Source organism: Solanum verrucosum, unplaced genomic scaffold (assembly GCF_900185275.1).
Source record: "Solanum verrucosum unplaced genomic scaffold, falcon-dt-bn FXZP01000050.1, whole genome shotgun sequence".
NCBI classification, from domain to species: domain Eukaryota; kingdom Viridiplantae; phylum Streptophyta; class Magnoliopsida; order Solanales; family Solanaceae; genus Solanum; species Solanum verrucosum.
This window is the reverse complement of record NW_026020020.1, coordinates 1852649-1878912: the sequence shown is the minus strand read 5'-3', so window position 1 is coordinate 1878912 and position 26264 is coordinate 1852649. Positions and strand designations below refer to the sequence as shown.

At 32.3% G+C, this 26264-nt stretch overlaps 2 protein-coding genes across 2 annotated transcripts in view; one reads left to right on the top strand and one right to left on the bottom strand.

The window, feature by feature from the left end:
* Window positions 1-6936: 6936 nt before the first annotated feature.
* Window positions 6937-9236, top strand: LOC125821031 (8-hydroxygeraniol dehydrogenase-like). The gene is made up of 5 exons (XM_049500460.1): window positions 6937-7041; window positions 7510-7623; window positions 8181-8691; window positions 8790-8943; window positions 9034-9236. Exons 1-5 carry the CDS (start codon window positions 6953-6955, stop codon window positions 9234-9236), a joined length of 1071 nt encoding a protein of 356 aa, XP_049356417.1. The 5' UTR covers window positions 6937-6952.
* Window positions 9237-24913: 15677 nt separating this feature from the next.
* Window positions 24914-26264, bottom strand: part of LOC125821027 (5'-3' exoribonuclease 4) — a 39999-nt gene continuing 38648 nt past the window's right edge. The window contains exon 23 of the mRNA XM_049500453.1: window positions 24914-26147. Coding sequence (XP_049356410.1) covers window positions 25409-26147 — 739 coding nt within the window. The 3' untranslated portion in view covers window positions 24914-25408. The remainder of the gene's footprint in view (window positions 26148-26264) is intronic.

Here is a 26264-nt window from a genome sequence, read left to right as displayed (position 1 = left end):
TCTTGGGTACATATGTTGGGTATCTGAATCTAAAGAGAATTTGAGAAAGATAGTCGAGTTTAGGAGAATTGGGACTCGAAAACGAAGAAGGAAAAGTCGGGCGAATTTGGGCAGTGGGGCCGCGTCGCGGACCTGCTCCTCAGATTTGAGAAAAACTTCTTCAAGTCGTGGAGCGGTCACGGACCGTTTTGCCTCAAAAGTTATTTTCGCGACCAAAAATTTAAATACATCTCCGCATCGCGGACCTGCTTTCATACAGTGATTTCTTGATTTTTCTCATGTTTAGCTATCTAAAAACACTCTTAAACATCATGAGATCTTTCCTATCACAAATCACAATCCTTGAATCCATAATTCAATTCAAGGAAAGTTAAGAGTCAAGTCCAGAGAAGTAAAGAGTCAAGTCAAGAGAAGCTAAGAGTCAAGTCAAGAGAAGTCAAGAGTCAAGTTAAGAGAAGTTCGTAAAGTTTTGCTAAAGTGTTTTACAAACATTTTAACTTTGTTTTAAGTTAAGCAAAGAGTAAAGATTGAAGTCATTTCTTCAAAAGAGTATATCGGGACTATGTATTCCCAAAAAGTAAATGTTTTCACATTTAAACAAGAAAGGAAACTGAGTTTTTCAAAAGAGCCTTTGAGCTAGTTTTCAGTAAAGAGTAAGAGTAAAGTTCATATTTTTCCAAGAGTTATAAGGGAACTAAGTATTCCCAGGAATTTAAAATGTTTTCACATTTGAACAAGAAAGGGACCACCGATTTCCAAGAGAGCTTTGAAGTTAAGTTTTTGAGTAATTATCTCAAATCAAAGAAAGAGTTTTGTTTTTACAAACATATGAGCTAAGTATATTTTGGGAGTAGTATTGAGCACCGATATGGAAACGAGTTTGAATTCAGATAACTCACGTCTCCATAAACCATGTAGCCATCATGGTAGTAAATGATCATACTTTTTTGATGACTCCTTTAGTTCTTTTTAGCATAGACTAGTGGATCCACTTAGTTAAGGCGTCCTATATGACGGCAAAGTATAGAAAAGTACTAGCAGCGTGGGCAATACGTTGTATCACCACTTAGACTCATAGTGGTGGTTGTCGGTTAGAGAAACTTCCACATAAACTATATTACTTTCTTATATGAGTAAAGTTGAGTTTGTTATTGCATTTTCTTTAACGAACTAAATTGTGTTCTACTATTTTAAAGGTTTTTTATATATTGCATGTGTTTTATTGCTTTATATTGAGTTAAGTTATTCAGGAGTTTAGTAAAGACAAGGTAAGTGTTTCTTTCAGATTATTTTCAAGCTTAAGTTATGTTTAGCATTCCAACTCGCATACTTGTATATTCAATGTACTGATATCAGTTGGCCTTCATCTTATTATGATGCAGACACATGTAACCAGGATCATCATCTAGCACCTCGTTGATCCAGTTGAGCACTCAAAGTCAGTTGGTGAGCCTCCTAGCTTTCCGGAGGATCCTTTTTATTGCTTTATTTTAGTTCATTAGGATGTTGTGGGTCTTGTCCCGATGTCCATCTCAGTTGTTTAGAGGCTGCATAGACAGAGTTAGTTGATGTTAGTACATTAGTCTTTACTTTCCCTTTTCAATTAAGTTGAGACTTGAGTTGCCATTTCGGCTAGTGAATGTTCTTTATACATTCTAAGTTATTTATTGAGCAGTTCAGTTTACTTTTTAAAGTATTTTATCATGAGTAAATCAAGTCAAGAGAAGTTAAGAGTCAAGTCAAGAGTCAAGTTGAGAGAAGTTCATAAAGTTTTTCAAAAGTCTTTTACAAACGTTTTAACTTTGTTTTAAGACTTAAGTTTTAAGTTAAGCAAAGAGTAAAGATTGAAGTCATTTCTTCAAAAGAGTATAGCGGGACTATATATTCCCAAAAAGTAATTGTTTTCACATTTAAACAAGAAAGGAAACTGAGATTTCCAAAAGAGTCTTTGAGCTAGTTTTCAGTAAAGAGTAAAAGTAAAATTCATATTTTCCAAGAGTTATAAGGGACTAAGTATTCTCAAAAATTTAAAATGTTTTCACATTTGAACAAGAAAGGGAAACACCGATTTCCAAGAGAGCTTTTAAGCTAAGTTTTTGAGTAATTATCTCAAACCAAGAAAGAGTTTTGTTTTTACAAACATATGAGCTAAGTATATTTTGGCACCGATATGGGGATGAGTTTGAGTTTAGATAACTCACGTCTCCATAAACCATGTAGTCATCATGGGTAGTAAAGGATCATACTTTTTAGATGACTCCTTAAGTGCTTTTTAGCATAGACTAGTGGATCCACTTAGTTAAGGCATCCTATATGATGGCAAAGTATAGGAAAGTTTTGGCAGCATAGGCAAGATGTTGTATCACCACTTAGGCTCATCTTGGTGGTTGTTGGTTAGAGAAACTCCCACAGAACTATATTACTTTCTTATATGAGTAAAGTTGAGTTTGTTATTGCATTTTCTTTAACGAACTAAGTTGTGTTCTACTATTTTAAAGGCTTTCTATATATTGCATCTGTTTTATTGTTTTATATTGAGTTAAGTTATTCAGGAGTTGAGTAAAGTCAAGGTAAGTGTTTCTTTCAGATTCTTTTCAAGCTTAAGTTATGTTTAACATTCCATCTTGCATACTCGTACATTCAATGTAATGATGTCAGTTGGCCTTCATCTTATTATGATGCAGACACAGGTAACCAGGATCAGCATCCAGTGCCTCGTTGATCCAGTTGAGCACTCAGAGTCAGTTGGTGAGATTCCTAGCTTTTCGAAGGATCCTTTTTATTGCTTTTAGTATTTTAGTGCATTAGGATGTCGTGGGTCTTGTCCCGACGTCCATCTCAGTTGTTTAGATGCTTCATAGACAGAGTTAGTTTATGTTAGTACATGAGTCTTTACTTTTCCTTTTCAGTTAAGTTGAGACTTGAGTTGCCATTTTGGCTAGTGAATGTTCTTTATACATTCTAAGTTATTTATTGAGCAGTTCAATTTACTTTTTAAAGTATTTTATCATGAGTAAGTCTTCTACTGAGTAGTAAGTCAGGCCAAGGGTTTGCTTGGGGCCAGTAATGGTTCTCGAGTGTCAGCCACGTCCGGGGTGTAGGCTCAGGGCGTGACACCAACACTTGAAAGTTGGAGAGAAGTGCTCCAATACAACCAAGAAAAAAAAATATCGTTAGTTGGAGAGAAAGTGCTCCAACACTTGAAAGTTGGAGAGAAGGTGCTCCAACACAGCCAAGAAAAAAATAAATGAGAATTGAAGAGAAGTACTCCAAGAATTAAAGATTGAAGATTGAAGATTGAAGAGAAGTATTTCAATACAACAACAATAACAAGAACAAAAAGGTAAGAGTATACAACTTTGAATTACGGGAGAATGTTGGAAATAATAAGTCAAAGTTGGAGTAGGAATCATAAGTTGTTTAGGATTTGTTATTTATGATATTTTCTTATTTATGCTTAATTAGGATTTGTTAGTAATAGTGGTTCCTAGTCCTAGTTTAATTTGGTTTTTACCTTTATAAATAGAGATGTTACTAGTTTTTTTCAATACACAGAAATACATAGAACATACACAGAAACATATAAAACTTTTGAGTTTATAAATAAAATATTTTCCTTCAAGTTTCTCACTTTTTAATTGAAGAAATTCATTATGCAAGTTCAAAAGTTATAATTGCTTTCATGTTCAAGCGTAATTTCTTTTTTGAATCTGTTAACAATTTTTTGAATTTTCCCCGAGACATATATCACAATTGTATAATCTATACAACTTAAATGTGTTCATTTTCTTACGAAATGTCTTTGTGTATATATATATATATATATATATTCTTATTTTCTTCTTTATTTTTCTTTTAACGTTGATTAAAGAACAAATGATTTATTATTTCCCGAATAATTCATTCATTAGAGGTTCTTGAGTTATGTGATAATGACAAATAATCAAATTCATGTTGGAATATTGCTAATATTTTTTTAAGAACCTATTTTTTCAATTATTTTTAATGTATGGATATTAGTAAAGGATTATTTGCAAGTTCAATAAAATTATTATTTATGACTCTGCGAAGCACGGGCAAATTACCTAGTTATAAAAAAAAGGAAAAAAATCTTATGAAAAAACAAAAGACCTTAACCTTAGCAACAATCTGTTAGATAATTTCGACGTCACAAGTAATAAGGAAATAAATATGGAAGAAAATATAGCTAAGATAAATGATAATATATAATTATCTCTCTGTAGTATTACCTACGTCAATAACTCCTCCTTAAAGCATGGTTCAATTGCTCTCGACGACCTTGAATTCTTCCAATAGGTACTAAATATAAGGATAATAATTAAATAATAATTATTTAAAAAATAATAGCAAAAATTTCAATCAATATTTATGAGGATCTTCGTGTTTTTAATATAGTACTAGTTCTCGAACATGTGCAACGCACGTGTATTTCACACTTATATTATAAAAGTTAAAGTATTTGAATTAATTTTTTAGATGTCATATGAACATGTGAAGAAAATAACTACATTTTATTTTTTAAAACTATTTTTATGTACATTATTTTTTATTTTATAAGGTACATAATAGATGATGTTCTTGTTGCTGGTTCTCATATTTGACTTCTCGATTAAGTGTGTACATAAATCAAAGATAGTTATTTGACTTTCCATTTCATTTTTTCCATATATAAACTAAAAATTAAATATAAAAATATATTCAATATGTGAAATCATATATATAATCATTTGTTTATCTTGCACCCAACAAAGATATTGTTCATATCCTTGTAAAAGATTTTTAATTTATTCAACCAGGCATGATCCATTCAAGGGTCAATAACATTGATGTGTTATTAGGTATATAGGAGTGGTTTAAGAATGCGAAAAGCTATTGGATCAAAAAGTTAATATAAGGAAAGATGAAAGATTGAAAAAAATAATGTAATAACTAGCTGAATTCATAATGCTATAACTAAAGAATGTAAAAGAGTGTGGATAACATTTGCAATAATTAGTAATAACTAATACAATTATAATTTCATAACTAAAAAATTAAAGTGCAATAGATGAATTTCTTATTAATTCTGCATTTACTTAAATAGATAGGACTTCTAATTAATTTTTCTATTTATTTAGATAGTTAATTAGACTTTACTTTAGTGTAGGGGTAAAATGGTAATCTAACGTTGCCATTTAAAGCTTCCCGTGTGTTGTACGTTTATTCCATATTATTTAATATAAATTTATTTCACAAAAGATAATTTTTAAATGATTCGCTTATTTTCCTATTTGCTATTAGTTTTTATTTATTTTTTAAAAGAAGAAATAAGAACATTTAAAAGTAATATATTTTGAAGTTAGAAGATCTTGTTAACTTGATAATACTTTCGTGACATATATAGTACTATAATTGAAATACAAATAAAAAATATTTATCTCATAAAATTAAAAATTAAACTAATACACCTTCAACGATTCAACCCAACATCATTATAAATCATTTGAATATTCCTTCGACTAAAATACATAAATATTTTTTAAAATAAGTAATAAGTAAAACAAAAGGAAAATGCTTATATAGTAATAATTATTTTGAAGCAAACTTTCTGACAAAACTCAAATCACATAAATAACATTGTAAATAAAGTCATTCTTATGTCTTGAGCATCAACAAAACAACTCGTGAAAATTCTATGAATCATGAGAAGTTCAATATTTTTTTAAAAGGATATTTAGAAGCATATATTTGCATCAATGGAGAAATTGTTAAGAAAAACAAATGAATTTAGACTAATTAAAGTTAGCTTCATTTACGAGAACAATATATACTACTTTATATATTAAGAAGAAAAAAAAAGAAAAATGATTATTATATCACCAAAAAATATTTCCCTCAAGTAGTCGAGGTTCTAGAATATAAGTTCTTAGGATAGAATGATTTACTTAATCAGAATAGTGGTACCTGAGATTCCGCTGATCTTCAAACTAACTGAATGACAATAAATCATACGAAAATTTTTAACATACAAGAAGAAGAGTAGAAGATTAGAAATTTTTTATGGTTGAAAATTGAGAGAAAATTCCACTCTTTAGAGCAAAGAAAGGGTAGTATGAACATGTGCTATTGTGCCTTATCTGAAAAGTTATGATCCTTTGAAAAAGTGACAATTCTTTGGAAAAGTCACAACTTATCGAAAAAGTCATAACTCATCTAAAAAGTCAGAGTCCTTTGTAAAAGTCACAACTTATCGAAAAAGTCACAACCTTTTGGAAGAGTCACAACTCATCAGAAAAGTCACAACCCTTCGAAAAAGTCACACCTCATCGGGAAGTCACAACCTTTCGAAACAACATATATTATTCAAATAGAAATAGATGGGTGTTTTAAGTAGGGCTATTATAGTGATTTAACATTCAAGTTAGGGAGTTCATGCTTTTAATGTAATATAGATATAGATATAAATATAGATACAAATAGATAGCTGATAAACACCAAAACAAAAAAAAAATACATTTACAGGACAATCAACACACGATTCCTTTATCCCCTTTTACCTTTCATGATAAATTGGCTAAATCCATAAAAAACAAAAAAAAATAGCATTGAAATTAATTTTTATTGACCAATCAAAATTGTCTTCCAGAATCTATAATTGCCTCAAAATGTCCAAAATATAGTAAAAATTAGCGGCCAGACCTTAGTCACGTACTACTGAACCATTTTCTCAGAAACATCATATAATATAATATCTTATATTAATCCATAAAAAGGCAAATTGTACAGAGAAGCCATGACAATAACATTTGCTTCATACCTCATCGACTATGTCATTAGCCATCAACTCAAATGCCTATTTATTCAAATGAAAAATCAATAATTGGACTATAACTCTACTCAAATTAATTGTTATAACATTAATATCTCCAAAAAATATAAAAAAATCAAGACAATGGAAAAATCACATGAAAATGTAAAGGCATTTGGATGGGCAGCTAGAGACACTTCTGGGGTACTTTCTCCTTTCAATTTTTCAAGAAGGTACAAATTAATTCTATCTTTATAATATTCTTTTCGGATTTAAGTTATATAAACTGAAAGTAAGTCCAAAGACTTTTTGCACGTCCCCAACCACTTCAGCCAACTAGTTTACAGAAGGAATAATACATAAACATGTACCTTAACTTGGCTTCAGCGGACAACTATGCCGTCCAATTTTGAGTGTGCACAAGTAGACAGTTAAACTTATATAAAATTGAACAAGCAGACACACATGTCCCACATGACATAATACACGTAGAACACAAAATTGTCATGTAGGACAAATGTTTATGTATTTTATACTAATTAAATCTACACAACATATCTACATTGATATTGTATATATTGTGTATATTTTTCATATACTGATAAACTAGTTCACCGAACTGTATATATATCGGTAACTTTCCTATTATACTCCAAAGATAAACACTAATGGAAGTTTGGTTTAATTTGGAATTGGTGAAGGGTGACTGGTGAAAAAGATGTGCAATTCAAAGTTATGTATTGTGGAATTTGTCATACTGATCTTCATCAGCTCAAGAATGAATGGAGCAATAGTATATATCCAATGGTACCTGGGTAAGTTTCATTTTTCTCCATCTCTGTTATTATGTTCTTTTATTATAACCCTATCGGAGACAAAAGCCGTAATATATATTAAGTGGAAAATGGTAGATAAGCGGACTTATTATTCACCAAGTTTCAAAAAGAATATTCTTATAATTGCATTATATATTGTCTTTTTACAGAGCCGGAGCCAGAATTTAAACAATATAATAATCGCAACATATGTAGTTAATTTAGGTAATTTTCCTTCTTTCTAATTGTTTGGACAATGATATTGTAAATTTGATCATCAAGAAGTTTACTAGAAGACTTTGCGATGATGAAATATGTCGCTAAACAACTAAAATCCATAGCTAAATTGGATTAATTAGTTTAGGATTCCATAACATAGCTAAGAGAAATTCATCTCTAACATACAAAAGGTAGGGGACAGTTCTGCTTACATTTTATCCTCCTCTGACTCGACTTGTGAGATTACACTAAATAAGCTGTTGCACGTAAGAGAAATTAGTGCCAGATTATATGTACTTCTAAATTTAATACTTTGTAATTGTCAATTTCTCTTACAGGCATGAAGTTGTTGGTGTAGTAACTGAAATTGGTACCAAAGTGGAGAAATTCAAAATTGGAGATAAAGTTGGAGTTGGGGGTTTAGTAGAATCATGTAGAAAATGTGAAAATTGTGACAACGATCTGGAAAATTACTGTCGCGATCAGATCATGACATACAACGGTGTTTACACCGATGGAACCACCACGTATGGTGGTTACTCCGATATAATGGTAACGAACGAGCACTATGTGGTCTACTGGCCTGAAAATTTACCAATGGAAGCTGCTCCCCTGTTATGTGCAGGGATCACAATTTATAGTCCATTGAAATATTTTGGACTTGACAAGTCGGGAATGCACATTGGTGTTGTTGGTCTTGGTGGACTTGGACATATGGCTGTGAAATTTGCTAAGGTGTTGGGGACCAAAGTTACTGTCATTAGTACATCTCTTAGTAAGAAAGACGAGGCAATTGAGCATTTAGGGGCGGACTCATTTTTGGTCAGTCGTGACCTTGACCAAATGCAGGTCGATCAATCAATCAACTATGCTTCAATTTCAAATTTATAACAAAGGTGTGACAAATGAATAATACTAATTTTCGTTTGTACGTGTAATATGAACAGGCTGCAGCGGGATCACTTGATGGCATCATCGATACTGTATCTGTGATTCACCCTCTTCTTCCATTGATTAATTTATTGAAAACTCATGGGAAGCTTGCGATGCTTGGGGCACCTGAAAAACCACTAGAGTTGCCTGTAATTCCCCTGCTTTTAGGTATGTTTGGTCTTCAATCAACGATTTTGTCTATTCATTTTTTTCAACCGGAAATATTGATATACAATGTTAATAATATGTGTGTAATAGGAAGGAAGCTAGTGGCGGGGAGCTTTATAGGAGGGATGAAGGAGATACAAGAGATGGTAGATTTCGTGGCGAAGCATAGCATAACACCAGATGTTGAAGTCGTGCCAATGGACTACGTGAATACAACATTTGAACGCCTTTTGAAATCGAACGTGAAGTATCGCTTTGTGCTTGACATTGGAAACACGTTGAACAAGAATTGAGATGGGGGGACATATTGTTTCTGGCAATATCAATGTTGTTTTTTAATCAAGAAAATGAGTGTGTCATAGGGTTATGATTTTGTATTAAGCTTTGCACGTTTTGTTGTTTAATCTATTTCTTACATTTTGTGTATCAAAAGGAATAAGGAGTTAAGAGAATAAAAATGGTATTGTGTTTTCTAGTATTGAAACTCGGTAAAAACTTATAAGTATTCAACGTTTACATCAAATTATACTGGTTTATCATGTTAAGTCATAAATTAAGGTGAAATATGTATATGTTAACTATAGTTCAATGATAAAAGTGTATGTGTAGGCATGTGGCGAAGGCTTCATAGATCTTATCTCGTTTTCCAATCAGATGTTTGGATGTGAGTATTGTCACCCCCTGCACCTACTCCCTGGATGTGGCCGGCACTCGAGAACTATTGTTGGTCCCCAAACGAATCCTTGGTCTGACTGACTACTTAGCGGAAGACTGACTCAAGAAAATATAGGCTTTAAAACGTAAATAAATCATTAAGTCAAAGTACTCAATTTAACTGTCTGAAAATAATGAATGATAGCAGTAATAGTGTAAACAAAACATCTGAAAAGCAATAAGACTCTCAATATTGTCTATTTATGAAACATCTACTATTTTAAGACAAGCGTCGGGACAAGACCCGTGACAACCTTAAACAAACTAAGACTGAACTAAAGTGATTGGAGTCCTTCAGAAGCAAGGAGGTCTCACCAAATGCTATCAAGAGTGTTATGTGATCTCAGTGAAGTGCATGTTGATGATCCTAACACTTGTATCTGCATCATAAAAAGATGCAGGTCGAATGACATCAGTAGATTGAATGCACGAGTATGTAATATAGCTGAATGAAACAATAACTGAACTGAAACGGCTGAAATATAACTCTACTGAATGTAAAGCATGATCATGAGATTTAAAGCTTCACAATAAAAGTAAATATAATAACTCACTGAACTGAATATATATGCATAATAAAATGCTCTGCTTTTTACTTTACTAGGGAGTTTCTCTAACCGACAACCATCACATGAGCCTCGTGATGATAAAATGTCTCGCCCACATTGTCAAAATTCTCTTATACCTTGCCGGGGTATAAAACAAACTCAGCTTATGGATCTACTATAAAGGTATACTCAAAGGCAGTGAGGAGTCACCCGAAAGTAAATATAATAACTTCACAATAAAAGTAAATATAATAATTCAGTGAACTGAATATAATTGCATAATAAAATGCTCTGCTCTTTACTTTACTAGGGAGTTTCTCTAACCGACAACCATCAAATGAGCCTCGTGATGATATAACGTCTCGCCCACGCTGTCAAAATTCTCTTATACCTTGCCAGGGTATAGAACAAACTCAACTTATGGATCTACTATAAAGGTATGCTCAAAGGCAGAGAGGAGTCACCCGAAAGTAAATATAATAGCTTCACAATAAAAGTAAATATAATAACTCACTGAACTGAATATATATGCATAATAAAATGCTCTACTCTTCACTTTACAAGGGAGTTTCTCTAACCAAAAACCATTGCATGAGCCTCGTGATGATACAACGTCTCGCCCACGTTGTCAAAATTCTCTTATACCTTGCCGGGGTATAAAACAAACTCAACTTATGGATCTACTATAAAGGTATACTCAAAGGCAGTGAGGAGTCACCTGAAAGTCAGTGCGATCCTAACCTACACTGGCTACGTGGTTCAAGTGACAGTTTCTTACCTTCGTAAGAAAATATGGAAACTCTTCAGAAGACTTAAGTTACTATGCATTATAGGGAAAATGCATAAGTACCCCCCCCAGCCTATGCCCAAAATCCCTGAGACACACCTAACCTTTACTAAGGTCCTATTACCCCCCTGAACTTATTTTTTAGTTAATTGTTTACCACTTTTCGGCCTACGTGGCTGAGTCCGTGATTTCACCTCTGTTAAGCGCGTCGGTGCAGCTTTTAGACGGCACTGACCAATAAAAATTGGTCATGTGTTAAAATAAACTTGGAAAAAATAAATATTAACTCAATTGTCTTCTTCTTTATTATTGTTCTTCACTAGTATACGTACCCGCGCGTTGCACGGCTATATATTAATTTAAAATTATTTTAATTTAATAAAATATCAAATACTTCAAATATTTTTATATATTGTCCTTTATTACTTTTATGTTGTATTAATAAACTAATATTTTTCATATTAAATATTTAAATTTTTTTCACATGAAATGTAAAATATCATAAGATTAAATGACATGTTAGTATATTTTGAATATTTATTTTTCGAATCCAAAACATTCTTTACATTCTGAAATTTGCGTCAAACTATAATAGAAAAATGATTTAATATAGAGTGGATATAAATAATGTAATAATAATACATGTACTTGCTATATACATTTTATTATTAATCATTGAAAATAATTAATTAATCAGTTTGTTATATTATTTTTTAAAACATTAATTTAATCTCTTAAACTTTCGCAGAAGAAAATAAGAATTTAAATTTTAATCAATGATTAGATGTTGAGGAACTTATCAATTTTTCTAGTATTCTAATATAGTAATTATTGCGTAAATTCCTGTTATGACTATTATAAAATTTATCATAATTTTTAATACTTATTATTTTAATACAACGTGTAATCTTTACTTATTATTTTCTTCCCATTGTTATTTTTGTTTAATTATATTACAAATAATACTAACAACAATTTCTTTTTTTATTAATGTAAAGATAATTTAATATAACGTGTAATTTTTACTTACTATTTTCTTCCCAATTTTATATTTTTAATCATCTATAAATAATAGTTACAACAATTTATATTTTTATTAATGTAAAGATTTTGAGTAATAATTCTTCTTATGTTCTATTAATAATAATGATCGAAACTATTCACTATTAAAGTTTCTACATAATTGATATAAAAATTGAGGTTGCATACAAATAAAAACATGTTTGAACAAACAAAATAATTATATGCACTATTAGAGAGTACCTTCTAGTCTTATAAGTATCCTACAATTATGATAAAGTTGGAAAAGTGTAACTATCTATAAATAAAATAAAATTATATATATAATATTTACAAAATTTTACAAGCCCAAATTTGAAATAAAATATATAAACATTGAAAGCTATAAACTAACTAAAAATATATTCACAAAGTAGATTATAAGTAATATTTTTTTTATCTATAAATAAAATAAAATTATATATATAATATTTACAAAATTTTACAAGCCCAAATTTAAAATAAAATATGTAAACATTGAAAACTATAAACTAACTAAAAATATATTAACAAAGTAGATTATAAATAATTTTTTTTATCTATAAATAAAATAAAATTATATATATAATATTTACAAAATTTTACATGCCCAAATTTGAAATAAAATATATAAACATTAAAATCTATAAACTAACTAAAAATATATTAACAAAGTAGATTATAAATAATAGGATAGCTTTTTGAAATTTTGGGAAGTGTAAAAGCTACTTTTTAAAAAGTTGAAAAAATGGGGCCCGGCGCGTGTTGAACAAAGTTTTCAACCTATTTGGTTTATATTTCCACGTAAGCCGAAAGTGGTAAAAAATTAATTAAAAAATAAGTTCGGGGGGGTAATAGGACCTTAGTAAAGGTTAGGTGTGTCTCAGGGATTTTGGGCATAGGCTGGGGGGGTACTTATGCATTTTCCCATGCATTATATGACAAATCTTCTATACTACCTTAAAAGCATGAAATCCCAAACTTAAATGTTAAATTATTATAATACTCCCAATTAAAAATAGAGAAAATGACATAAATGGTCCCTAAACTATCACAATAGGTCTAAAATAGTCCCTTAGCTATACATGTGACAAATATAGTCCTTTAACTATCCACCCTTTTGTCAAGTTTGGTCTATATCACTTTTTATAAAAAGTGTTAACAAACACCGTTAACATACATGATTGAATTTTGTCTCATTTCTTTTTTCCACCTTTTTTTCTCCATTATCTCATTGTTTCCTCACTTTCTTTTTCCAATTCTTCTCCATTGACTTTCTTTTTTGTCATTTCCTTTGTCTATTATCTCACTATTTCCTCACTTTTTTTTTTTCAATTCTTTTCGTCATTGTCTGCAATTATGTCGTTGATCGTTATTTCATGCAAGTTAAAGCAAAATGCAAAGTAACGAACACAATTGAGAAAATATGATTTTATTTTCATGTTAATAATCGATCATTACATCAATGAAACTGCATAAAATTGCAGAAAAGTTCAAAAATCAGCAACTAAATTGAACTATAGTGCTCTGTTTCCAACATTTTTTGTGCAGAAAATAGCTTAAACTACAAAAAAAATAGCAGCTATCAAACTTCGATCGAATTGCAGCACCAAAACACCCAATCAACAGAAAATTGCAAAATCAACACCAAACTATACATAACACAGCACTAAACAACAACATCAAACCACCAAAAAATCAGCACCAAACTGCACAAAACACAGCTCCAAAAACGTCACCAAACTGCTGAACAAACAACAACACCCAACCACCAAAAATCAACACCAAACTACACAAAAACTAGCATAGAAACTGTGCCAAACTCGCCAAAATCTAGATTCTAGGGTTTTCTTGACTGTACCGTCTCAGAATGAAGAAAAGATGAGGGAAAAAGAAAGTCAAGAGAGAACGTATTGAATGACAGCTTTTGTTAACGGTGGATATAAAAAGTGGATAGAAACCAAACTTGACAAAAGGGTGGATAATTAAAGGACTATATTCATTAAGTGTATAGTTAAAGGACTATTTTAGACCTACTATGATAGTTTAGGGACCATTTATGTCATTTTCTCATTAAAGATACTCAATTTATTTTATTTACTTATTTAATTAATTATATTATATTAAAACTAGATACCTTTTCACATTAAAGGGTTGTGACTTTTCCGAAGGGATGTTATTTATTTGTGGGGTTGTGACACTTTCGATGAATTCTGACTTTTTCGAATGGTTGTGGTTATTTTAAATGGTTGTCTTTTTCAAAGGGTTGTGCCTTTTCCGATGAGTTGTGACTTTTTCGATGAGTAGTGACTTTTTCGAAAGGTTGTAACTTTTCTGATAAGGTACCTATTCATACTACTATTTTTTAGCTATAAATAGAGGAGTTTCCTCTCACTTTTAATCTACGATTTTTATGTTTTCTACTCTTCTTCTTCTTAATAAATCTCAAATGTTATTTGCAACAGTTTGTTAAGTTCAAAAATCAACGAAATTTGAGGTACCACATAAGAAAGAGTTGGTGAATAAATTGTAGAAAATTATTCTTCAATTCACACTCATATTTTCCTCTTACGATTGTCATCACATACATACTTCAATATTATTTATATCATTTTAGAACATTAATACCCTTTTAATTAACCTAGATATTTTATTTATTAAAAAAAGACTTATTTACTATGAATAGTCACAACAATTTCAACCTTCATGTTTCTTCGGTCATAAATCACAACCATTCACTTCTTATAAATTCTTAGGGATCTCTTTTCTGCAATAATTTGAGATCGTTTAAAATTTTCATAAATGATTCATCCGCAATCCATTTATATGGTTCGCTGAAGTTCTTAGCATGGAAATTTAGGTATTGGCTTTCTATTAAATTATTAAATAAATAAAAAGAACAGAAAATTGTACAATTAACTGTGGACTTTGTTTCACACAAAAAAACTTCTATATACAGTAAAACCTCTCTAAATTAATATAGGTGGGACCATGAAATATTATTATTTTATGCATGTATTATCTAATATATAAATTAATATTTACTAATTTAGAGAGTGTTCGACAACGAAAAAATTATTCAGGGATGGAATCTCAAAGAATTTGAAAGAACATACTTGTGAAAACCTCATTCATGTTCAGAGGTCCAGAGCATAGAACAAATTGCAGATATCATTGGAAAAACAATGTTGATGATACAACACATTTGGAACCAGTTACACATAAGAAAACACTTGCATCTAGAACTCTTCACAATTTTATGGTGCAATTAGAAAAGACAACACCGAAACTTTTTGATGCAATAAGAAAAGTTAGAGATAAGCTTCAACTAGATTTAACTTTTAACATAACATAATAGAATCATATTTTACTAAATTTTCTTAGATATATTTGTACTTTTAAAGAATTATCAATTTATAATATTAATGGGACCATATATTTATATAGCAGTCTTCTGAAAATATATTATCTTATTATCTTATCGAAATAAGTAATTTTTCCCATTGGCCCAAGTAGGAACCGGAGGAAATTATTATCTTAATGAGATTATTAATTAACCGAGTATTAATTTATTGAGGTTTTACTGTATAGTGTGCGAGAATTTTCATTTATTTTTCTTATTTTATTTCTTCAATTAGTTTATTTTATTTTTCATTCGAGAGAGAATTTAATAATTAGTGTTCACATAACGAGTGAACATTGACAATACACAGATTGAGGATTATTTTTTTCAATAAAATTAATAGATCAAGTTGTGATAGAGACAATAATAATAAACAAAGACAAAAAAAAGGCACATGATCTTCTTTATTTTTTTCATTTTGTATTCTTTTACCCTCAAACAAAGGAGTTTTTTCCTAATTTTTCTAAAATAGCAGGCATCAACGTAGTCCATTGAATTATTAGTTTTGATGTTAAGTCCTCTATTTCAAAATAGATTATCACTTTTACTTATAAAATGATAATATAGCCATGATAATAAATATTTTTTTAATAGATATGCAAGTAAAAGTGAACGGAGAAAGTAAAGTGTTGGTAACAAGAGATTTCAATCAAATGGAACACTAGAGTGAATATAGCATGGACATATATTTTCATCTACTTTCTTCATTGGCTATGACTTGTGTTCCATATATTTTTCTTTTTGCATATTTATATTCGGTATACAAAATTTTAAGTATGAATTCCATGTTATTTTGTGCTCATTTTAATCTTAGAAAATGTTGTCACGAGATACAACACTCCTTGCTTGCTATATAAAATAAGATAAAAAAAATAGTGATTGATCATAAAATGATCTTAAATCAAATTAAAGATTCTATAGATAATACTTTGAATTTTATTCATCTATCAATATTTTTTATTGAAAAAGTTTAATGTTTTATATCACGATACAACTTCTATTATATACTAGATACTTTCATTAGACAATAACTATATGATATGTATGCGGCGAAAAAAGGAGAAGACTACAATTCCGCAAAGATAAGGTAGAAACTTAAAGAAATGAAATATTCTAAAACAAAGAATTGGTAAAGCTAAAAATTTAACATAAATTATAACAACATTTCACTGTAACAACCGAATTTTCCTTAAAACTAATTTTTGATATTATATGTTTTATCTCAATAATATCTGATCATTTTGATCTCAAAAAACAAGTAACTCTATGACAATATGTATTAATAAATCAAAAGCACCTTTTCTATGTTCTTTCAATTATAATCATTACTAAAAAACATAATTTAGTAATATTAATTCCATTTTACAATATCGTATACTATATAATATTATACACACCGTGAAACTAGTGTCATTAATTAAAAGTAAGAGTATTGTTTCATTACATTAATTATACGTTAGTTTCTTACATTCTTCTGATGGATGAAAAGGTAAATGATTTTCCTATTTAAGGAATATCATTTGCGAGCTAAACACACAGAAAAAAAAAGTCCCTTCTTTCATTTACTCTCTCTTTCACCAATTCTTTTATTGGCTCAAATAATCATTCTTCCTATTGTGGATTTCTGGGCAATTGTTTTTGTGCAACTCCAAACTTTCAGCCACGAGTGCACGTGTTTGAGAGTAATTATGGAACCTTGGGGAGAGACCGGCTACAACGATTTGCACCGAAGTCAGGCCGAAATCTTTTTCAAGGCAGTGGCTTTCCACGACACAGTGTTTGTGATAAGTTATTTACTACTTTTTTTAATTCTAGTCCAATATCAATATTGTAGTATTTTCCAACAGAAACGAATGCATGTGTTGTGGGTTTGTGTTCATCCTTGATGCAACAAGGTAAACCCATTGCTTACCGTAGTAAAGGGTTGTCTGGAAGGAATTTGTCATTATCTATTTATGACAAGGAGTTGCTAGCCTTGGTCATGGCCATTAGTAAATGGAGCCAATATTTATTTAGTTCATAGTAAAGACAAATCAGAAGGCCTCAAGTTCTTGCTTGAACAACAACTGCATACTGGTTCTCAACTCAAGTGGATTACTTATCGTATGCAATTTGATTTTACCATTGAGTATAAGAAGGGAAAAGAAAACATGGTAGATGATGCCTTATCTAGGATCCCTGTTGTGGATCTTGCAACTCTCACTCTGTCTACTATGAGACCTAATTTGTTTATGGACCGTTGGATCCTGGATACTCAATTGATTGATTTGATCCAGCAGTTAGTCACACATAAAGGTGAAGTTAATGTTGGGAAACTATATGCACAACAGTGTTTCCATTGACTTAATTTGCTCAACAAAGAGAGAAGCTAATAAGAAGTTGAGTGAAGAAGCAGGCTGTTGATTTGCCTTTGGATCAGAACATAAGCCCAACTATATTATTGGATTGATTTATTCATTATGGGCTTCAACAACAGAAACAATAGAGGTCTAGTTCTAGTAGAATAATTTCCTTGTAAATACTTATACATGTACATATATTTTAGAGTAGAGTACTCTGGAAATACTACATGTCCTATTTTATGCTACACAACTGTATGTACTAGGCAGGTACTTAGTTTATTTTATTACCATTCAATCCCTAGGAAGTTTCAATATATTTTCTTGTACAGTAGCTTTGTAGTCTTAGGTTGAAGAAATACAAAATCTAAAAAATTTCTCACGATCCTTTCTAGTATATTTCTATATATTCTTTCATGGTATCAGAGCAATACTAGAAGGATTCATCTTCTTCCTTTCCGTTTGATCTCCTCTGGAAATTCTTCTTCTTCTTTAGATTCAGATATGGAAGTAGATCCTCCATCAACTCTCTCTGTTTCTGAATCCAGAACTACCAGCAAGGAGGTAGTAGACTCAACCCATTCCTATTATCTCTCTTCTTCAGATTCACCTGGAATGAACCTCATTAATGTTACTTTTGATAGATCTAGTTATGGGAACTGAAAAAAGGGAGTTTTGATTTCTCTTTCAGCTAAGAACGAACTTGATTTCATAAATGGAAAAGTTGAGATTCCTAGTGAAAACTCACCTCTATTCGGACAATGAAAGAGGTGTAATGACATGGTGATTGCTTGGCTACCCAACTCTCTAAGCAAGGACATTTCTGAGAGTGTCATATACTCTCAGATTGTTGTAGATGAGAGATATGGACAGCCTGATGGTTCCAAAAAATTTCAGCTGCAAAGAGAGTTGAACAATATTAGTCAAGGAAGCAATGATGTTGCAACATACTATACTAAACTTAAAAGAATCTGGGATCAGTTGAAGGTGTTGAATACTTTTATGACATGCTCTTGTGAATGCAAGTGTGTAGCAAAGACCAATAATCAAAAAATGAATGAGGACATGAAGCTGATCCAATTTTTGATGGGGCTCAATGAAGCTTAATGCGCAGTTATGGGCCACATTCTGATGGTGAAGCCATTACCTTCTACCAATCAAGCATATTCCATAATCCTACATGATGAATCATAGAAGGAGGTGCAATCAGGTAAACATGTATCAATCGATTCTGCCGTTTTTTTCTCCGCTAACAAGTTCACTACACCTGGATCTAGTTCCTCAACCAGATACAACCCTGTTGTGCACAATCCAGCACCTGCAAAAATGGGAGAAGTAAGAGACAACATTACTCATAGGGGAAACTCTAAAATGACGAATGGGAGAAACAATTTATATTGCACCTATTGTAAAAAGACTAATCATGTGAGAGGTAATTGTTATAGGCTGATTGGGTATCCACAGGATTTCAAGTTCACAAAGGGAAAGAAAAATTTCAGCAATGCAAAAGCAAATGATGTGGAAGCAAATGAAGCACCTTATCCTATACCATTAGTTTCAAGAAACACTATGTCCACCCTTGTTAACTCTCAAGGCTTCTCAAAAGAGCAATGTGAAAATCTGATTCATATGTTTCAATCAATTCATGCAGAAGGTTCCAACCATTCAGGTTCTTATACAGATATGAATGCAAATCTAGCTGGTATTGCTATAGCATTGCATCTTTTCTCTAGTTGTTACACCACTTTTCCTGAAAATCAATGGATCATAGATACATGAGCATCACAACATATGACTTATGAAAAGTCACTTTTGAATGATATAAAACAATTATCTAAACCTATCTCTGTTGGGCTTCCAAATGCATATAGGGTCAAGGTTTATTTCTTGGGCAGTATTACTTTGTGTTCTCAAGTAAAGTTAGAAAATGTTTTATATGTCCTTTCTTTTAAGCATATTCTTTTATCAGTTACTCAATTCTGTGAGCAAAAGGATGTTGGAGTTCTCTTTACTAAAAATGGTTGCTTCTTACAGGACCTTTTTACAGTGAGGATTAATCGAAAGTTTGGTGATTGTGCTGCTAGTCTATACATGCTGAAGGATAACACATCCATTGCCAACAATTCCATCAAGTTTTCTAACATTCAGTCTTCGAAGTTTTCTCCTAAATGTAGTCTCAAGTCTGAGAATGTAGTCTCTAAGTTTCAGTCTTTGTGTGTTGTACCTGAGCCTGTTTTGACTCCTCCTCTGTCTACTTTTGATCATATAAATGAAAAGAATTATGTTTCTGAAAATCCTGAATCTATTAAATTATGGCATCTCAGATTAGGGCGCATGTCTTATAATGCGATGAAGAATATTGCAGGGATCCTTGTTTCACATGAGAAACATCGGTTTCCTTGTGATGTTTGCCCCATGGCAAGATAATCTAAGCTTCCTTTCCCAAAAAGTTCTATTTTCTCTAAACATTGTTTTGAACTTTTACATATTGATACTTGGGGACCATACAAAACTCCTACTCACAAAGGAGAAAGATATTTTTTGACCATTGTGGATGATTTTTCAAGAGCTACTTGGACCTATCTTTTATCTACCAAATCCAATGCTTTTCCTCTTCTTAAATCCTTTTTAGCTTACACAGAAAGACAATTTTCTAGAAAAGTAAAGATTATTAGATCCGACAATGCTTATGAATTAGGTTCTGGGAATGTAGATACAGATTTTTTCAACTTTCAAGGGATCATTCACCAGGCAAATTGTGTTGCTACCCCGCAACAAAATGGGGTAGTTGAGAGGAAACACAAACATTTGCTTGAAGTTTGTAGGGCTTTTCTTTTCCAGTCGCATCTCCCTACTAAAAATTGGGGGGAAAGTTTGCTTACTGCCACTCATTTGATCAACTTGTTTCCTTCCAAGGTTCTGAAATACAAAACACTGCATGAAATTCTTTTAGGAAAAACACCAAATTACTCTAACCTTGAACCTTTTGGGTGTCTTTGTTTTGCCTCCACATTGTCTGCTAATAGAGACAAGCTTGCACCTAGGGCAGTTGCTGGTGTTTTTCTTGGTTATCCTTTTGGGAAGAAGGGATACAAGGTGTTAAACCTTCAAACCAATCAGCTATTTGTTACTAGACATGTCAAATTTCATGAAATGATCTTTCTTTTTGTCCACCTAGAACCTATGACAAAACTTTTTCCTTCTTCTTCATTTCCTTCTAGTGATATACCATTTCCTTCCTTATATATCAAGTCCACAAATACTACCTCTCATCTTGATGTTTTCTCGCCTCTTTCTATCCATCAGGATGATTTTTTCAATCCTACCTCAGGTAACACGATAGAACATAGAGACTTGTCTGTTGATTCTCCTACTAATTCTATTTCTCCTGACAGGGATGTGTTACCAACAACACAAGACCAACGCAGATCTACCAGAACAACGATTAAGCCTTACTATCTCTCAGATTATATATGCAACACTGCTTCTACAATTATCTCTCCTAATCCACTTGTGGTTCCTATGTATTCTTCTGCTTATTATGTACTCAATGATTCTAATCATCACCTTTTTTACTCTATTTCACAAATCAAAGAACCTTCTTCTTACCAACAAGCAGCTATCTATCCAGGTTGGACATTAGCTATGCAGCAAGAACTTGAAGCCCTTGAATCTAAATCCACCTGGGAAGTAGTTTCCCTTCCTCCCGGAAAGAAGGCTTTACCTTGCAAATGGGTATACAAAGTCAAACTGAAATCTGATGGCTCTTTGGAAAGATTAAAGGCATGTTTGGTAGCAAGGGGGGATATTCAAAGAGAGGGTATAGACTATACGAAAACTTATTCATCTGTGATTAAGATGACAACCATACGTTGTATTTTGAGTATTGCAGTAAAGAAGGACTGGCTTTTGTATTAGATGGATGTGAATAACGCTTTTCTCCATGGGGACTTGGACGAGGAAGTGTACATGAAGTTCCCTCCGAGGGTTGATCCTCCATCTTCATCTCATGTATATAGACTTCGTAAGTCTCTTTACGGATTAAAACAAGCTTCTCGACAATGGTATTCACGATTATCTGCAGCTTTGGTACTAGGGGATACGTCCATCCATGAATGATTACTCATTATTTACAAAATCTTCAGGGACATTGATAACCATAATTGTTGTATATGTCGATGGTATTTTGTTGACAGGAAACAATACAGAGGAAATTCGTGACTTGAAAATGTTTATGGATAAAAAATTTAAGATCAAAGATTTGGGCTTAGTAAGTTATTTCTTGGGGATGGAAATATTACCTGAATCAGATGGACTCATCATAACACAACGAAAGTTCACTCTTGACCTCTTATTAGAATACCCAAGCATTGGATCTCGTCCTGCTTCCACACCCTTAGATCCAACAATAAAATTGAGCTCTAATTCTGGAACTGTTCTTCAAGATCCAACCTTTTATCGGCGTTTGTTGGGACAACTGAACTTTCTCACCCACACATGACCGGGTTTGTCATATATTGTTCAAACCTTGAGCCAATTTATGCAAACCTCTTGTACAGGGCATTTACAGGCAGCTTATCACACTTTGCGATACCTCAGAAAAGATCCAAGTTTAGGCCTTTTTATCAATTCATCTCCTTCTTTTCATATTCTTGCCTTTTGTGGTGCGGATTGGGTTGCGTGTGCTGATTCCCGCCGATCTGTAAGTGGATTTTATCTTAGCCTCGGAGGCTCTCCAATCTCTTGGAAATCTAAAAAACAGATGGTGGTTTCCTTATCCTCGGCGGAAGCCGAATATCGTTCTATGCGCAGGCTAGTTGTAGAAATCTCTTGGGTGGTTTGTCTCCTTTCTGATCTCTCTTTCTCTCCTTCTCTTCCTATAAACCTTCATTGTGACAATCAAGCAGCAATTCATATTACACGTAACCCTGTCTTTCACGAACGAAAAAAACATATCGAACTTGATTGTCATTTCGTCTGTGAAAAACTTCTTGATGGGTTAATTTCTCTGTCTTTCGTTCCTTCTTCTTCTCAAATTGCAGACTTATTCACCAAAGCTTTGGCTGGACCACTCCATCGGCACTTTATTGGCAAGTTAGGAGTCCGATCTCCGGTCTCCTACTTGAGGGGGATGTTTCCGGTGACTTAATTTGCTCAACAAAGAGAGAAGCTAAGAAGAAGTTGAGTGAAGAAACAGTCTGTTGATTTGCCTTTGGATCAGAACATAAGCCCAACTATATTATTAGATTGATTTATTCATTATGGGCTTCAACAACAGAAACAATAGAGGTCCAGTTCTAGTAGAACAATTTCCTTGTAAATACATATACATGTACATATATTTTAGAGTAGAGTACTCTGGAAACAGTACATGTCCTATTTTATGCTACACAGTTGTATGTACTAGGCAGGTACTTAGTTTATTTTATTACCATTCAATCCCTAGGAAGTTTCAATATATTTTCTTGTACAGTAGCTTTGTAGTCTTAGGTTGAAGAAATACAAAATCCAAAAAATTTCTCACGATCCTTTCTAGTATATTTCTATATATTCTTTCAGAAGCATACCAAAATCATACAACTTACATGAATAATAAACAACATATAGTTAATGCTAGAACAAGTACAATCATGGTAGAGCACATAAACTTTCTAAAATTTAATTCAAGAATTACCTCTTGAAGTATGAACAGATACCTTCAAGCGAATCCACAAGCTAGTCAACAAGCTAGAACCTTCAATTGAATCCACAAGCTAGTCCATAAACTGGACCACAGTTATGCGGTCTTCTACAGTGATCCCAAGTTCACTTTCGAACTCTCTCAATACTTGGGTGGCAAAGTATCTTATAAACAAACTTATTCACTTTTCAAGGGTTAGAAAAATCCATATTTATAGAGATTTCTTCCTATTCCAAGGAGAAGAAGGAATACCATGTCTTTCCTTAGAATAAAAAAAGACATGTACATCCCCCTTTCCTTAGAATAGAAAAGTCACATCCTTCTCCCTTTCCTTAGAACAAAAAAAGTGATATACTTTTCTCTTATCTTAGAATAGAGAGAGACACATACTTCTCTCTTTCCTTAGAATAGAGAAAGACACATACTTCTCCCTTTTCCCTTTAGAATAGATTCTGAGCTCTAGTCAAATATGGGCACGGTAGGGACCACGAAATTAATTATCGAAGTTTCCTATTATGAAAATAATTCTAAATAATTAATTTAAATTATTCTTGCCATAATAAATTACAAATCATTCCACTAGAAATTCGTAATTGCACTCCTCTAGTTATAATTCAAAATTCCCCATTAAACACATGTAATTCCCCATGTTAAGATTACAAATATTAATCAATAAATTAAATTACAGACGAATTTAATTCAATGATCAATATCCTTTAGAGCACTGGTTTACTTATTTCATGTGTCGGATTCATAAATCCTCTTGCATGGTTTGATACGATGAAAACTTATAAGCTTCTCAAAAAGATATATCATCAATCTCTATCGAGACATGAATTCCGTCAAGTAACTTATTATTTCACCAATATATATTATTATCATCCAATCTACTAGACATATTGACCCATCTTAGAATCTCACCTTTTAATAAATCAAAACGATAATTAACATATACAAATCATAATAGTTATATTAGGATTAAGAATATAAGTACATTTAACAGTTTAGAGAATATGTTTTTGTCAGTCAGTCTAAAACAACTATCTCTACTCGGTCTCGTTCAATATATACAAAATGCACTACCACAAGAAGTTGGAACTATATCATTCCCGTAATCAAGATAAATTACATATAATCTTATGCTACAATTGTACTGATGGCATGCCCAATTCCCATCATAGATTGTGAATGAAAAACTTTATACTTATAAGAACCAATGATTTAATTCTCTGTGTATAAGCTAAAACTATATACACTAAATCATCTACTATATAAGTAAACAAACACCATAAACGAATAAATGATCTATTAAAATTGAATAAATAATTATTCTATAATAAATACTATATCTAAACACATGATTAATAGTATATATCCCAACAATTAAGGGGGTACTCCTATGTGAACAGCCAGTTGCGACACCTGATCGAGCTGTGGCTAGGAGAAACAAAGAAGAATCCATTAATTATGGTATTTCTTGTTTTGGATGCTGAAATATGAAGGAATAATTTGACAGAACACTGCTACAGACCATTGTGGTTTTGGGAATTATGGGGGGTGAAGGGAGAGGAAGACCAAATACACATCTTACAAATGTCTTCAGAAAAGAAACCAAAGAGAAAATGACAATTCATACCTTGCTGATTCTTTGCATCTCCTATACCCATGCACAACTTGTTTTGCCGATATACTAATAGTCAACAAGAGCAAGGCAACAAAATCTATTACTCGACCTCTTCAAGTCATTTGGTACAACATACTACCCAGACCTGGACTATCAAAATATGGGGAGCGTGAACAGACTCCACCATATTTGCTACAACTAATTATAAAATACTGCATCAATAATGTTAAGAAGAATAGATAAATACTTCACGGGAGGATCCAGATATCCTCTCACTATGTCTATGAGATTGACCATCAACAGGAAAAGCAAAGCTCAAAATAACTCAAATATCACTGTTGTGTTTCGCTACTTGGGGACTCTTGAGTTGGCCGGCTTTTGATCTGGTAAACCTGCTTGACTTGCTTGTCGTACGCCGGCCCTTTTGAAGTTTCTTGATGCTTTGAGTACGTTGCTGTAGCTCCCCTTGCAGGTTTATTAATCCACTGCAGAGGAGGTGAAGGAAGAGGACCCACATTTTGTGTGATTGGAGGTGGTGGGCAGACGTTAGATAGTTGTCCAGAATTTGGCATTCTTGCCACAGTCGAATAAGGTCTTGTTCTTGCACCACTTTCGATTGTCAACACTGACATTTCATTTCTCATGCTATGATACTGATCCTGATATGAATGTCTATCTTGCATCCTGAAATTTTGCCTAGTATTTTGCAACTCATAAGGGGATGGAGCATATCTGGGGTTCCCAGATGCACCACGAGGCATAAAATTGCTAGGGATATAAGAAGGGTCCTCAAAGAAACCACTTGCATGTCCAGAGGGTCCAGGAAATCGTGGCCTGTGATTCGGAGACGAATTCCTACGACTCATTTGATCATAGAATCCACCTTCATAGCCAGATGGTCCAGCTGGCCTTGGCCTATTCAAAACATGGTTGCCCGGAAAATTTCGAGAATATGATTGATCCAACACTCCAAAATTAGTTCCACCAGGTTTGATATTCAATGAGTTCTTAAGCAACCGATGTGCTGCTTCTCCCAGTGAAGGCCCTGCTATTGCCCCGGGTACAGAACCCCTGCATAAAATACAAGATAAGCCATGCATATCATCAGTTGATTATTTGTATGAAGAAAGTACATTCACAAGCTCATTACGTGCAAGACAATTTCTGTTGTTACTTGTTGTAGATTAA

Coding starts and splice junctions, on each gene's coding strand:
- LOC125821031 (XM_049500460.1), top strand. CDS start 6,953: ATGGAAAAATCACATGAAAATGTAAAGGCATTTGGATGGGCAGCTAGA. Junction 8,692..8,789: donor GTGACCTTGACCAAATGCAG/GTCGATCAATCA, acceptor TAATATGAACAG/GCTGCAGCGGGATCACTTGA. Junction 8,944..9,033: donor TGTAATTCCCCTGCTTTTAG/GTATGTTTGGTC, acceptor TGTGTGTAATAG/GAAGGAAGCTAGTGGCGGGG.